We start from the raw sequence: 15,556 nt of genomic DNA on the forward strand, positions 1-15,556 counted from the left end.
AGATCGATCTGGACGGCGGCAAGGCAAGGAAGGTAGGAGGCGGTGGGAGAATGATGATCGACGGGAATTTCATGGAAGTGGGAAGCAGAGAAACGATTGTTACGGTGATGATGCGAAGGTGTATGGTGAGGAAGGGCAATATGCGCAGCGCCATAACAAGAACCTGCAGCAGTTTATTCATGGTGATGAGCATGCCAATGTGCGTAACAGGGTAGTTGGGAAGGAGATAGATTCTTATGGACGTGACGGAGGGTTGGTGAATCATGGGAAAGAGGGTTTTGATGTGCTCGGGACGGAATTAAAACGGTATGTCACGTTTTATTTTACTAATTTTCCGCACCAATTATCAAAATTTCTTCTTTGTAAGGGCTTTGAAGTTTGTGGCATGCTGGAAGATGTTTTTGTTCCCAGGAAGAGAAATAAGCGCGGTGAACCGTTCGGTTTTGCCAAATTCTCAAATGTGAGAAATGTCTCTAAGTTGTTAAGTGCCCTGAATAATGTTTATTTTGGACATTATCGCGTTCGAGCTAGAATAGCCAGCTTCAACCGTAACGATAGGATGGAAGAGGCAAGCCCAGAGAAGGGGAGGCATGTCATGACGAAGGATAATGGCAAGCTAGCTAAGAAAGAGGGTGACGTCGTCGTTTCGCATTCTCTGGACCTGAAACGAAACGGTCTTCGTAAGGACTCTAAGATGGTGCAGGCTAGTAGGGGAGACGTAAATGTTGTTGAGCCTGTCAAGGGAGACAACGGAGAACTGGAAGCTGTGCGGGTGGGAGATGTCGAGATTTCATTAGGGGAGGGGAAGGATAAGGTGAGGCGCCATAATGTCAAGTTGCATGAGGGAGGGTCTAAGCCTGTGATTACGGCTATGCCAAACGTAGCCGTTAAGGAAAATGACCATCAAGTTCTTTTAAGAAGCTACAGGGCTGAGTCCGTTGACGTGTCATGGGCGCAAAATGGTTTAGTGGCGACGATTTTTAATGGTGAGGCGGTTTCAGTAATGCAGAGAAGAATAATGGACGCAGGCTTTATCGATTTGGATCTTATTCCGATGGGGGCTGATAAGGTTTTTGTCCGAAGCCTGGCAGGAGACGACGCTATGGCAGTAGTCAACAATGACAGGGAGTTCTTTCAACTTATTTTCTCGAGTTGGGCACGTTGGGATAGTCTTGTGCAGCCTTACAGGCGAGGCACTTGGGTCCGTTTGTATGGTATTCCGTTGCAAGCGTGGAATGTGAATTTTTTCAAGTTATGCGTTTTCGAATGCGGCAGGTTTTTGCGTGTGGATAGTTGTACAGCGGACAAGGATCGACTTGATTACGCCAGAGTTCTGATTGCCACAACTGACTTGGATTTTGTCAATAAAGTGGAGACTGTTTTGGTTGACGGATTCCAGATTGAGGTGAAAATAGTGGAGGAACGATGTTTCACCCTCGGGGAGGATTCTTGTCTTTTCGAGGAAGGGTGCGACACAGAGTCGTACCATTCTGATAATAATGGTGGCCAGGGAGACCCGGAAGTTCGACGCCAGATTGATTCTATGGTTGAAAACTTAGCGAAAGGTGTGGAGGAAGCTGGGGTTATTGGGTCTGAGGAGAATTTTCCACTATCTAAGAATCGTGGTGTTGTGGACGGCATGAACGAGAAAGAGGCGTTAGAGATGCCTGGCCTTGATAGGTTTCTTTCTTCAACTCAATCCGCTATGGGAGATTCTCCTCTTTCGGGGGGAAGACAGGAGAGTAATTCTTGTTGCTCGCCGTTTGTTGATGCTTGTGGGAGTCCTAGTGTTGTTGGAGGGCAGGGCGTGGCTAACCCTATACCGAACCGAAGCAAACGTGCACTTTCTTGTCCACCCGGTGCGATGAACTCTGCGTTATCGGGACCTTGGAGTTTGGAGTGGTTGCAGGACAGGAATCAAGGGGATGCTGGGGTTCTCTTTTCAGCTAATAAATGGTTGTGTAAAGGAAAACGCAATGGTGACCGTCAGGAGAGGATTGTTCAGGAGGATCCGAAAAGGAGGAAAGGTGGTGGGGTGTTCCGGCATACTATTTCCAGCATAAAAAAGGTAGCCAGAATGCCTAGTCCGGAGAGAGGTGAGGTTTTAAAAGTTCTCAAAAAGAAGGAGCGACGCCGCAGAGTAGGACCCGGGGCGCCAAGACCAGGCAGCGTGAGTCTTCGAGAGTCGTCTACCGTTTCGTCCTCGTCAGTCTCTGCTAATAATGACTGGCAACATTGGGTGGTCATGAAAGGTAATGAGAAAGTGGTAGCCGACGATGTCAGAGAGGTAGGTAAAGCTATTGGAGTGGAGTATAATGGTGTCAATGAGAACATGTTTAGTGTGCTCGCTCGGAAGGGCATAGCGAAGAAGTCGGCGTCGGGTCAGACGCAGGGAGGAGGGAATTCTCGATGAAGATTATTTCCTGGAATATTAGGGGTTTGGGGGGTTTAGCAAAAAGACAGGAGGTCCGTAAGTTGGTGGGTACCCAACATCCCTATTTGTTGTGCCTCCAAGAAACTAAGTTGCAGTCTTGTGATGATTTTATTTGTTCGACTCTTTGGGGTATCTCGTCTCAAGCGTTTTCCTACCGTCCCTCGAATGGGGCTTCTGGGGGCTTACTAACCCTTTGGGACACTGCGGAGGTGGAGGTGTGGTCGTCGGAGAGTCTTGAAGGTGTTTTGTGGTGTCATGGTCGGTTTGTTAGGTCGGATGAGGAGTTTTATGTGGCAAATGTTTATGCTCCGTGTGATGATGGGGCGAAGCAACTGTTGTGGGACTCGCTTTCCGCGAAAATCCAAGCGTTGGGGAGATCTCGGATATGTGTGTGCGGGGATTTCAATGCTGTTAGGAGCGTAGATGAACGTCACTCGGTTAGGGTCGGGTATCGCTCCTCAGATCACATCTCTTTTAATCGTTTTATAGATGATAACACCCTGGTGGATCTTCCGCTGTGTGGTCGTAAGTACACCTGGTTTAAAGGGGATGGGCTGTCGATGAGCCGTTTGGATAGATTTTTGCTCTCTGGGGAGTGGTGTTTAACTTGGCCCAACTGTACTCAGGTCGCTCGGATGAGAGGGTTATCTGACCATTGCCCTTTGGTTCTGGCAGCGGATGAGGAGGATTGGGGACCTCGTCCTTTAAGGATGCTTAAATGCTGGAAAGATGTTCCTGGGTATAAGTTGTTTGTGCGAGAGAAATGGACTTCTTATCAGATTGATGGTTGGGGTGGTTATGTGCTCAAAGAGAAATTTAAAAGGATTAAGCTGGCCTTGAAAGATTGGCATCAAATGCACACCAAAAATTTGCCTAGTCGGATTGAGTCTTTGAAAGATAGACTGGCGGTGATTGATGCGAAGGGGGAAGAGGATGATCTATCTGAATTTGAGCTAGCGGAACTTCGTGGGGTCTCGTCAGATATTCATTCGCTTTCCCGGTTGAACGCAAGTATTTGCTGGCAGCAATCTCGTTCGCGTTGGCTCAAGGAAGGGGACGCCAACACCAAGTATTTCCATTCAGTCCTAGCCAACCGACGGAGAGGAAATACTATTTCGTCCTTACAGGTGGACAATACCAGAGTGGAGGGTGTGGTCCCTATCAGAAATGCGGTTGTTTCTCATTTTGCTGCTCATTTTAAGGCTGTTACTATGGAGAGGCCTGGGGTGGATAATCTAGCTTTTAAACGGTTGCAGGTGGCGGAAGTCAGTAGCTTAATCAAGCCTTTCTCGATGGAGGAGATAAAGGTAGCTGTCTGGGACTGCGACAGTTATAAAAGTCTGGGCCCTGATGGGATTAATTTTGGCTTTGTTAAGGATTTTTGGGCAGAGATTCAAGGTGACGTCATGCGTTTTTGTTCAGAGTTTCACCGTAATGGTAGATTGGCCAAGGGCTTAAATGCTACCTTTATTGCTTTGATCCCCAAAGTGGATAGTCCTCAAAGGTTGAATGATTTCCGACCTATCTCTCTTGTGGGCAGTCTTTATAAAATTCTGGCTAAGGTGTTAGCAAACCGGTTGCGCAATGTGATGGGCAGCGTGATTTCTGAGTCTCAAACTGCTTTTGTTCAGGGTCGGCAAATCCTCGACGGAATTCTTATTGCAAACGAGGTGGTGGATGAGGCACGTAGGGCTAAGAAAGAGTTGATGCTCTTTAAGGTCGATTTTGAGAAGGCTTATGATTCTGTAGACTGGGGTTACCTCGATGCTGTTATGGGGAGGATGGGTTTTCCAACCCTATGGAGGAAGTGGATTAAGGAATGTGTGTGCACGGCTACAGCTTCGGTTTTAGTCAATGGTAGTCCGACTGATGAGTTTCCTCTTGAGAGAGGCTTAAGACAAGGGGATCCGTTATCCCCTTTTCTCTTCCTGTTGGCTGCTGAGGGTTTACATGTCTTGATGGAGGCCATGGTGGAGCGTAACCTTTTTACGGGGTATAATGTTGGAGATATAAATCCGGTGTCGGTGTCACACCTTCAGTTCGCTGATGATACGTTGTTGTTGGGGTCCAAAAGTTGGGCAAATGTTCGTGCCTTGCGGGCCGTCCTTGTGTTGTTCGAGTCTATGTCGGGTCTGCGGGTTAACTTTAACAAAAGCATGCTGGTAGGGGTTAATATTCCTGATTCTTGGCTTGGTGAGGCAGCGTCAGCTTTGTGTTGTAAAGTGGGAAAAATCCCTTTCCTTTATCTGGGCCTACCTATCGGGGGTGATCCGAGGCGTTTAGGTTTTTGGGAACCGGTCGTGAATCGTTTAAAGAATCGTCTATCAGGATGGAGGAGTCGTTTTCTTTCCTTTGGTGGTCGTTTGGTTCTGCTAAAATCTGTGTTGACCTCTCTGCCTGTCTATTCCCTTTCTTTCTTCAAAGCTCCCTCAGGTACTATCTCTGCTATTGAATCTATTTTGATTAAATTTTTTTGGGGGGGTTGTGAGGATCTTAGGAAAACATCGTGGATTAATTGGAAAACTATTTGTTTGCGTAAGAAGTATGGGGGTTTGGGGGTTAGGCAGTTGAAGGAATTTAATTTGGCCCTGTTAGGTAAGTGGTGTTGGAGGATGTTAGTGGATAGAGAGGGATTATGGTTTCGAGTGCTAGCTGGTCGTTACGGGGTGGAGAGAGGCAGGTTGTGTGTGGGAGGGACGAGAGGGTCTACGTGGTGGAGGGAGTTGGCGAGTATACGAGATGGTGGTGGCGCGTTAGGCGGAGGCTGGTTTGGAGGGCATATTTCAAGAAAGGTGGGAGATGGGTCTGACACTTTTTTTTGGACTGACCCTTGGGTGGATGGGACCACGTTGAGGGAGAGGTTTGGGCGGTTGTTTGACCTGGCAGAAAACAAATCGGCCTCTGTGGCTGAGATGTTTATGCGGGGGTGGGGGGTTGGAGGGGAGGCGTGGGTATGGCGGCGTCAGTTGAGGGCGTGGGAGGAGGAGCTGGTGGGGGAGTGTCAGTCGTTACTTATGACCATTTCCTTGCAGGATTATGTTTCAGATAGGTGGCAGTGGCAGCCTGACCCGGACGATGGTTATACAGTGCGTGGTGCATATCAGCTGTTGACAGCACAGGATACAGTTACTTTGGATACAGCGGCAGGGCTTATTTGGCATCCTCAGGTTCCCTTGAAGGTTTCTATCTTTGCATGGCGACTCTTGCGAGACAGGTTACCTACCAAAGCAAACCTGGTTTCTCGAGCTATTTTATCTTCGGAGGATCATCTATGTGTTTCTGGTTGCGAGGAGGTTGAGTCAGCTCAGCACTTGTTTCTCTCCTGCAGTACTTTTGGCGCTCTCTGGTCTCTTGTTAGCTCTTGGATTGGCTCGTCTTTGGTGACTGCTCAGACGCTTTCAGATCATTTCGTTCAGTTTACTGGTTCAGCGGGTGGTCTTCGAGCACGACATTCTTTTATGCAACTCATATGGCTTGCTTGTGTGTGGGTTGTGTGGACCGAAAGAAACCATCGATTGTTTAGAGGCTCGGCGAATTCTTTACTTTATATGTTGGACAAGATCAAGACTTTTTCATTTAGGTGGTTGAAAGCAACGAGTAGTACTTTAGCTTTAAACTGCCATAGTTGGTGGTCTAGTCCTATGCTTTGTTTGGGCCTTGTATAATTTCTTTTGGTTTTCTTTTGATTTTGGTTGTAACTTACTTTAGTCTTTCTTGGTACGTCTTGTGCTGAGAAGACTTTTTGGTATATATATATCTCATTTTGGTCTTTTCAAAAAAAAAAAAAAACAACAAGCATATTCATAATTTATAAACATGCATCACCATTAATTACTCAATTACAAGTTCTAAACATGTATAATCAAGTACCAAATAATCAATCTACAATTCATTATACTTAGCCAAATTATATGTCACATATCACTTATCAAGTAATGCACACATATAGCCTAATGCAACTCTAATGCTTCAACTTCATGAATGTCAATCCTAGACATTACTAATGCATGTGGTACCATCTTCTTTATTAGAGTATCTCACCTCTAATATCCTTCTTTATCGGATAAATATAATCCGATATACTTCTTTATTGGAATATCCAATATCCTATTTAATTCATGAATGCATGTATATGTGTTCATGAATTCACTCACAAATAATTAGCATAAGCTCTTCATCTATTATGTGGAACACTATCCAACATACTTCATTATTAAGATTTAACAAAACCTTAATATTCTTCATTTATTACTTCATACATGATTAACAATCTTCAACGAATAGCAATGAGCATTATAAGCATCAACAAGCATCAATAATCATGCAAGAGTATCATTAAACCAAGTTACAATTGCCTACAAGTAAAAACATCAACAAAAAGTTGCAGAAACAGAGGCCTTCGCTAAGCGAAGGCTTAGCGAGACATGGCGAACCTCACCAGTAAGTCACCTGCTCATGGCGAGCATTGGCGAGCTTCAGCGAACTATTCGCTGAGTGAAGGCTTAGCGAGCCTACGCGAACAACGCCAGAGACACACCTGCTCGTGGCGAGCTGCAGCGAGCTGTGGCGAGCTGCTCGCCACACGTTCGCTGAGCGAACCCTTCCTGTCAAGACAGTTCAAAACTTGCGATTTCTACACCAAATCACCCAAAAATCCCATTTTTCATGTTATAAATCCCAAAAGAGTTTGTATTCACACATAACAAACATAGATAAACACAAAAGGACAGTCCATTTCTCAAATCTACCTCATAAACATCGAAAAAGTAAGGATTGACACTTTTTCATCAAAACTCTCAAGAACACAAAGTTCTTGAGTTTAATCTGTTATAAAACTCGTTTTTATCTATTATTTTCGTTCATTAATCATGTTAAAAGCATGTTAAACATATTAAGAACCTTAGGAACGAATTCCATCAAGAAAATCCGATCTAAGCTAAAACGAAATTGGGGTGGAGGAAGTTCGGGTGAGGAGAAATCGACATTCTCCCCTTCCTCGAATCACCCACGATTAAGGAAACTACTCTCATACCTGGATTCGAAGAAAACTCGACGAAGATCTCGAATCTCTAGCTTTACTTCTTGCCCTAGCTCCTAAGCTCTCCTCTCTCCAACTCAAGAACACAAGAACTATGAGAAAATGAAATGTTTCTCCCTTGCTTCATGGCCATATGGCCGCCCCACTCATGCTCACAAGGCCCATTGGGCCTCAAGCCCAATTGGCTTGGCCCAATAACACGTTAACTCTCACTACTCGCTTAATAACTAAAGTACTCGATAAATAACTCTAGTTATTAACTTAATTAAAATGCCACGTTAAATAAAATATTTTAACTCATTAAAATTAATAATATGAAAATTGGGTCGTTACAGATGGTATCAGAGCCTCTCCAAGATCCGTTGGGTCACTCGATATCGGGCCACCTACCATTTATATCCACGCACCAAACCCAATAGTGCTGGGCGTGAGGGGGTGTGTTAAGAAGTCCCACATCGGCTGTGAGATGGTCCGGACAAGAGTTTATAAGTAAGAGGCAATCCTCACCTTACAAGCCGGTTTTGTAAGGATGAGTTAGGCCCAATACCCATTTCTAAGATTCAACACCAAAACTTTTACTCTCGTTTTTCCCTTTCTCACTTCATATCAGTATAGTTCATTTTTTTTCTCATGCATATGAAGAAAATTCGGTTGGAAGTGAAGAATTCACCTTGTATGTCTTACATGTTCTTCGATGGAGTCTCTAACGACGATGAGAACTTATACCAATATTATGGTAAACAAAAATAGATATAGTGTCACTTATACTAATACCCAAAACTTTGGATCCACAATACAATACAACTACACTGTATGAAATCAATTATTTATTTTTCTTTCGAAAAAAATTGTATGAAGTCAATTGGATTCAAGAATGTTTGTAAATGAAATAATGGTATTAAATGTCCGTATCAACTATTTGTTGAGAAATAATGAGATGAAACATCAAGAATGATTTGATTTTCATCCTTTCTTAAATGACTTTGATGAGAAATAATAATGTTATTAATTGTGAGAATTACATTTGGCGAAGAAAGAAGAATTAGCAGTAGCACCTAGGTCACATTTTTATTTTTATATATTTTTATGGTACAAACATTATTTATTTATAGTGGAGCAGAGAATCGAACCCATAACATCATACATATCATCCCAAACATTTTTATTTTTATATTTAATATAGATAATACCCATAATCTTTTTTTATCTAATGTTTATTTCCATAATTTGGACATCTCCAATAAATATATAGGGCATCAAATTTAAGGTACCTTAATCATCAATTTAAGTGAAGAAAATAAATATATAAGGGATCACTTGTTAATAATGTATGATATTCAAAGTAGCATCATCATTGTAGAAAAATATGTATGAGTTGCATAAATATTATATGGTATTGTAGAGACCAGTTGTTAGTAATGTATGATACCCAGAGTGGTATCACCATTGGAGATGCTCTTAAAGGTTTACTAGAACAATTTTTTGTAAAAACTTATTCAATTAAATAATTTTTTTGGTCAAGCAATTAAATAATACTTTAAATCTCTTAAAAATTTACGTTATTGAAAATCTTTAAATAATAAACAGTTTCTCCAACATATTAATTTTGATCACTGCGATTAATAATATCTAAAAAATGTTTTTATACATTTCTATATTTTTATGAATTTCCTAGCCTGCCTTAAAACCTCCTATAAATATATATTATTCCATTCCAAAGAAAAAATTAACCATAGGTGCAATGTCTCCGTTTATTCAGAAAATTATTTTACGATTTGTGTTAATCTTGTTATTGGTGCACAATATTCTTGGAGAGGATGTAAATGTTGTTAACTATTTAGAAGGTAATTTGGACTTAACCCTTCATTGCAAATCTAAAGATGATGATCTTGGAGTTCATCTTCTGCATCATGGTCAAAATTTTCGTTGGACTTTCACTCCTTCATTTTTTGGCAATACACTATTTTTCTGTTCCTTTACGTGGAATGGTGAATTACATTGGTTTGATATATATAAAGGCAGTGATTCTCAAAGATCTGAATGTGAGAATTGCGATTGGAGAATATACAAATCAGGACCATGCAGAATGCAAGAAGTATTTGGGTCTATTTGCTTTCCATGGAATAAGTCAAAAATCATGTAATACATTTTTTTTTTTAAATAAATGTTGTTCTCAAGATTTAGAAAACTATGTATTATTTTAAATCTTTGTGGAATTACTTATTCAGTGTAAAATCCAAATGACTGTGGAATAAAATTATTGCCAGAATCAAAGAAAAATAATATGTTACGAGTTGCAACCACACATTGAATTACTATGACGAACCATTCATTTAAATCATTCGGTATTTATTTAATCCTCTCATTTTTCACGACATAAAAAGTTAGAAATGATTATGTTTTTTCATCAAATTGAAGTGCCCGCAATTGATGATTAGTTAAATATATTATCTATATATCCACCTTTTAATATTGAGAGAATGATTTATCAAAAAAAAATATTGAGAGAATGATGAATTCCTTTTGGCGGGGTGGCGGTGCAAATAACAAAGGTATCCGTTGGTTGTCTTGGGACCGCATGATACAACCAAAAAGTCATGGAGGTTTGGGTTTTCGGGATTTACATTCTTTCAACTTGGCGATGATTGCTAAGCAAGGGTGGAAGATCATGACAAATCCTAACACATGGCCAAAATTTTCAAAGCAAGGTATTTTCCAAATTCCTCTTTTTTTGAGTCAAAAATTGGTCATAATCCAAGTTATGCTTGGAGAGGTCTTTGAAAACCTCGGATTATTTTAATGAATGGTTGTAGGTGGAGTGTTGACAATGGAACTAGTATAAAGCTCATGAGTGACCCTTGGTTGAGAGAAAAGGAGGGTGCATGGTTACCATCACCACAAACCCAAGGTATACATAATTCTACCGTTAATGAGCTTTTGCTACCTAATATGAAATTATGGAATCTGGAGAAAATTATGGCTATGTTTCCATTGCATATTGTTAAAAGTATCTTGAGATTCCCTTGTTTGATATGATTGAGGAGGATAAGCTTATTTGGATTGATAATCCACATGGTCATTATAGTGTTAAGAGTGGTTATAAAGTGATGATGAATATTACAGTGAAGGTAGGAGTGCAGCTTCAACATGATGATTGACAAAGTCTATGGAAAATCCATGCTCCTCCAAAGGCCAAACATCTTTTATGGAGGATTAGTATAGGTTGTCTTCCGGCGCGCATGAGACTTCAAGAACGGCATGTACCTTGTCATTTGTCATGTCCACTATGTAACCATGATATTGAAGACGATTGGCATGTCTTGGTTGACCGTGAGGTGAGTATTCAAGCTAGACAAACAGCAGGTTTGGAAGCTATTCTTCGGCCTATGTTGCAGCGCGCTAGCCAAGTCAGGGAAGTAATTCATGCCATCTGCTCTAATTTGACAGAGATACGGCTGACCTTTTTGCTATGTTAATTTGGGTGCTTCGGAACAATAGAAATAACAAAGTTTGGAATGATACTAATGAAACGGGACGCGATCTAGGCATCAAGGCTCGACATCTATGGCATGAATGGGCAGCAATCCAGCAGGTACAACAAGGAATCCAGGCCGACGGGCAACAGCAACAGCAACAAATATGTTGGCAAAAACCGAGTTTTGGTTGGTATAAGTGTAACATCGATGCGGCATTTCACAAGAAGCTTAATAAGACAAGCATGGGATGGTGTGCACGTGATTATATGGGTCGTTTTGTGCTAGAAGAAACAACTTGGATGAATGGAAATTGCTCCATTGTAGAAGGGGAGTCCTTGGCACTACTAGCAGCTTTGAAGACTTTGAGACAACATGCCGTATCTCATATTATTTTTGAGACGGATTCCAAAAGTGTGTTGGATGCAATTCATCATTTAAATGTTGGAAGCTCTGAATTTAGTTCACTTATTTGTAGCATTAATAATTTATTGTCATGTAATCCTAACTTCTTGGTAAAGTTTATTAAGCGGCAAGCGAACAACGTTGCTCATACACTTGCTAGAGCGGCGTTGTCATGGCCTAGTCGCTGTACTTTTGAGTCATTACCTCTTTGTATTACTCTCATTTTGAATAATGAAATGATATAAGTCTTTGGTTGTAAAAAAAAATAAATTAAAACATTTATTTGAGATGGTTGGATCTCACTGGACATCTCTGGTCACCAGAAGGATCCAAGTCCATAATTCTATGGATTGTGGGTCCGTTTGTTATAGATTAAAAAAATAGTGATTTTAATGTAAAATAATTTAGAGATTAGTTTTTAGAGATTTTTAGAAAAGTTGAATTTACTTTGTGTTTGTTTATTATAATAAAAATCACTTTTTTAAAATAAAATAATTTTTAGTTTGTTTGGATACAACTTATAAAAGTGATTTTTTTAATTACAAATAGCTTTCTTCTTTTAACATTTCTTTTCTCTCTCCTCTAAAAAAATCTATTATTTATAAGCTACCCTTAGTAGCTTCTCATTTTTAGCTATTTTCTGATTATTTTCAGCTTCTGATTATTTTAAAAATCTGTAACAAATAGATGCAAAACAATTAAAAGTGATTATTTTTATAAAAAAGTGATTTTTTTCTAAAATAAACTATAACAAACGGCCTCTGTATTTTTTTTCTTCTTCAGATTAATCTGGTTCAGAGATCAGTTCTGACATCAAATAGTTTCAGTCATCTCCTCATCGCAGTTGCGAGGGATCGAATCATAGTCCTCAATTGTATTTTTTTTTTACGGTATGAATTGTATACTTTAAGTATAGTCTCTTTCATCATTTTTTGATTTATTTAAATTGAGAGGTTTTAGTTTTTTTATTGGGTGAAATACCCCTTGTATTTAATCTCAAGGTGTGATATATATTCTCATTTTTACATTTTATCCATCCAATCCGATATAATACACTAATCTTTGTTGTTCAAAAAAATAATAATTGTCCACTAATCATTTCAAAAAGTGCAGGTTTACTCTGTAACCTTCTTCGTATATATAATATATTCTCCACTATCAATATAAGGGAGGAACTAAAAGTTACAAGGGAGGAACTAAAATAAAATTTCACATTATATATATATATATATATATATATATATATATATATATATATATATATATATATATATAACTGATGTGCACCGTCGGTGTAAAGATTTTTTACACATATATCCAATGATGCGTTGCCACATCATTTAATGAATGTGACACATCATGTGTTTTCAAATATCATACATGATGTGTCGGTATATCATTGGATGCATGTGTAAAATAATTTTACACTGACTGTGCATATCATAACCCTTAGATCAATTCTTATCATGGTCTCCAGTTTTTATAACCGCAGGTAATACTTTCTTCATCCCTCATCCCCTCGAGGGCTGTTGATTCTCTCGTCGTGTTATCGTTGTGAACTTGCAATTTCTTTTTTTTTTCTTCGATTTTGAAATTATGCTATTGTTCATGTGGCATCTTGAAACTAATGACACGATCAGATCTTGTAACGTGCTGAAACCACTTTCCCAACTGAAAACAAAGTGGGAAAAACTGATGGCAATGTTTTGGACAAAGATTTCTGCAAGTGGAAACCATTTGAAGCCATTTTCTTCAACAGAACTTTTTTTCTTCCATTTATTAGTGTTAATCCAATTGTATGAGAATTTTGACTTGGTGTCATTTAGGTTTATTACTTATTAGATGCAAGAGTGGAAATTGGAAAGCATTCAAAAGGGCTGGGTTAATTAGATGTAGGGAGATTGATTTCCTTTTCCTTTTTTATTTCTTTATTTCGATGAGATTAGGAGTAAATCCTTGATCGTAAAGGTTTCCAGTAAACTTCGATGAGATTGGGAGTAAATCCTTATTTAATGATTTCCAGAAAATAATGGAGGAGATGGAACAAGAGTGGGAGAGAAGATGTTTTGCTGCAAAAGGAATAGAGGGGAGTAATTAAATCTTATCCATGTATTATCATCCAATGGATATTAATTATCTCTCTCATTTCTCGTTATAAGACATGCTCTCACTTGAAGTACTCCAATGGATATATATATATATATATATGGGGTTTTCTAACTTAGACCCTAGTTAGGTCTAAGTTAGCAAGGTGCACCTTTTGAGTTGGACAAAAATACCCATTTTTTATTTTTTTGAAACAATAGAGCAACTGGGGCATATACGTAATTTGCATCATCAGAACGCGCGCCCCCATGACTTCTCGCGCCTCCCATGCAACAACAACAACCATAACATTTTTTAAATTTCTTCCAAATTTCGACCTCATTTTACGTGCGAATCGAACGCCGATTTCAAAAACTAATACCGGAAACCTTTGTAAAATTGAAAAACGATCAAAATCCATATAAGGAACGTCGAGTTTCGTTGAGTATTGAGGGAGATCGAACCGGGTCAAAATACCGGGTCGCACGACCCGTTTCTGCATAAAACGGGTGGGAGGGACGATGAACAGTGCGCGTCGCCCACGCCCACTCTCACCGGAGGCGCGTGGGGGCGCGTGCGGCCTCAGGGAGGCTCTATTTTTTTTTTTATTTTTTCATAATAAAATAGTAGATAATATTCTGGAAATTTTGGTATATTGTATGAAATTTTTGGAGACCCGAAACTATTTTTAGTTAAATAAATGAGTAAAAAGGTAATTAAAAATATTATAATTCCATAAAAAATTTCCAAAATTTTATGTAAAGTACTATGAATTATTTAGAACCCTCTTGTGTACCTCACTCTCCCTAGTTCAAGTCATGAAATTATTTTCACAAATTCCGCTGATTATTTAAAACCATTTAACAAATAATAATAATAATTTCATAGATTTGTACTCTGAAACCAATTGTTTTTTATTTGTTTCTAATAAAATATTAGATAATATTCTGGAACTTTTGGTATATTTTATGAAATTTTTTGAGACCTGAAACTATTTTTCGTTAATTAAATGAGATAAAACGGTAATTAAAAACTATTGTTTGCTTCTGAAACCATTTAGCTGGAAGAATGGTTTCAGAGAGTTATACTGTGAAACCATTCTAGCAGTAAAATGGTTTCAGAAGCAAACAATTAAAAATCAACTCCCCTGAAACCATTCTATCAGTGAAATGGTTTCAAAGTACAACGCTCTGAAACCATTGTATCAGCTAAATGGTTTCAGAATGGTTTCAGAAGCAAACAATTAAGAAATTACTCACTGAAACCATTCTACCAGTAAAATGGTTTCAGAGAGTTATACTGTGAAACCATTCTACCAGCTAAATGGTTTCACAGTATTATATAAAGATAATTAAAGGTAGTGAAAAATTGAGTTTTTTTTTTTTGTGTCCAAATCAAACGAACCAAGTCTCTATTTGTAGACAAAAAAAAATTATGAATTTTGGTATAAAAATAAAAAAATAAAAAATTAATTTACAACGAAATAATTGAGTTTAAAGTATTAAATGAAAAAAAAAACACGCCAACCACCCAGCAGTTGACATGTGTCCTGCTTTTTTAAAATGAAATTTTCTCTCTCCAGACGCAGATCTAGTGTGGTGCACGCGCTGGCTTATCATGGAGATGGATGATCTGGACTGTCTGATTGATCCGACAGCCATGATGACATCATCTCTTGGCCGTCTGATGGAAATCAACGGTCTGTAACGGTGGTCCTGCGGTAGGCACGCGACACTGGATCAGCGCCAATATGTTTTTTTTTTTTTTTTTTTAAAAAAGAAAGGGTATTTTTGTCCAACTCAAAAGGTGCACCTTGCTAATTTAGACCCAACTGTGTCTAAATTAGCAGCCCCCTATATATATATATATATATATATATAGAGTCAGGATCCGTTGACACCAACTAGTTTGACACCAAATGTTACACCTCTCAATAACGTTTTAACCGATATAAATTTTATAAAATCCACCGTTGGATTGAAAGTTTACATCATATAGATCATTTGTGTAAAATTTCAGACAAATCCAAAATCATTTGATATGCTATTGAGACACATAAAGATTAACGGCATTTAAAAAAATACAAAAACCGTTAATTTTGATGTATCTCAATAACATATC

The 15,556-nt window shown here is 39.1% G+C and overlaps 1 protein-coding gene across 1 annotated transcript; it reads left to right on the top strand.

Moving 5' to 3' along the window:
• Window positions 1–2,409: 2,409 nt before the first annotated feature.
• On the top strand, window positions 2,410–3,770 carry LOC123922299. The gene is made up of 2 exons (XM_045975027.1): window positions 2,410–3,699; window positions 3,765–3,770. Exons 1-2 carry the CDS (start codon window positions 2,410–2,412, stop codon window positions 3,768–3,770), a joined length of 1,296 nt encoding a protein of 431 aa, XP_045830983.1.
• The last annotated feature ends 11,786 nt before the right edge of the window (window positions 3,771–15,556 follow it).

This window comes from Trifolium pratense, linkage group LG4, assembly GCF_020283565.1.
Source record: "Trifolium pratense cultivar HEN17-A07 linkage group LG4, ARS_RC_1.1, whole genome shotgun sequence".
Lineage (NCBI taxonomy): Eukaryota > Viridiplantae > Streptophyta > Magnoliopsida > Fabales > Fabaceae > Trifolium > Trifolium pratense.

Excerpts from the sequence above, each read along its gene's own strand:
- LOC123922299 (XM_045975027.1), top strand. The coding sequence starts at position 2,410 with ATGAAGATTATTTCCTGGAATATTAGGGGTTTGGGGGGTTTAGCAAAA.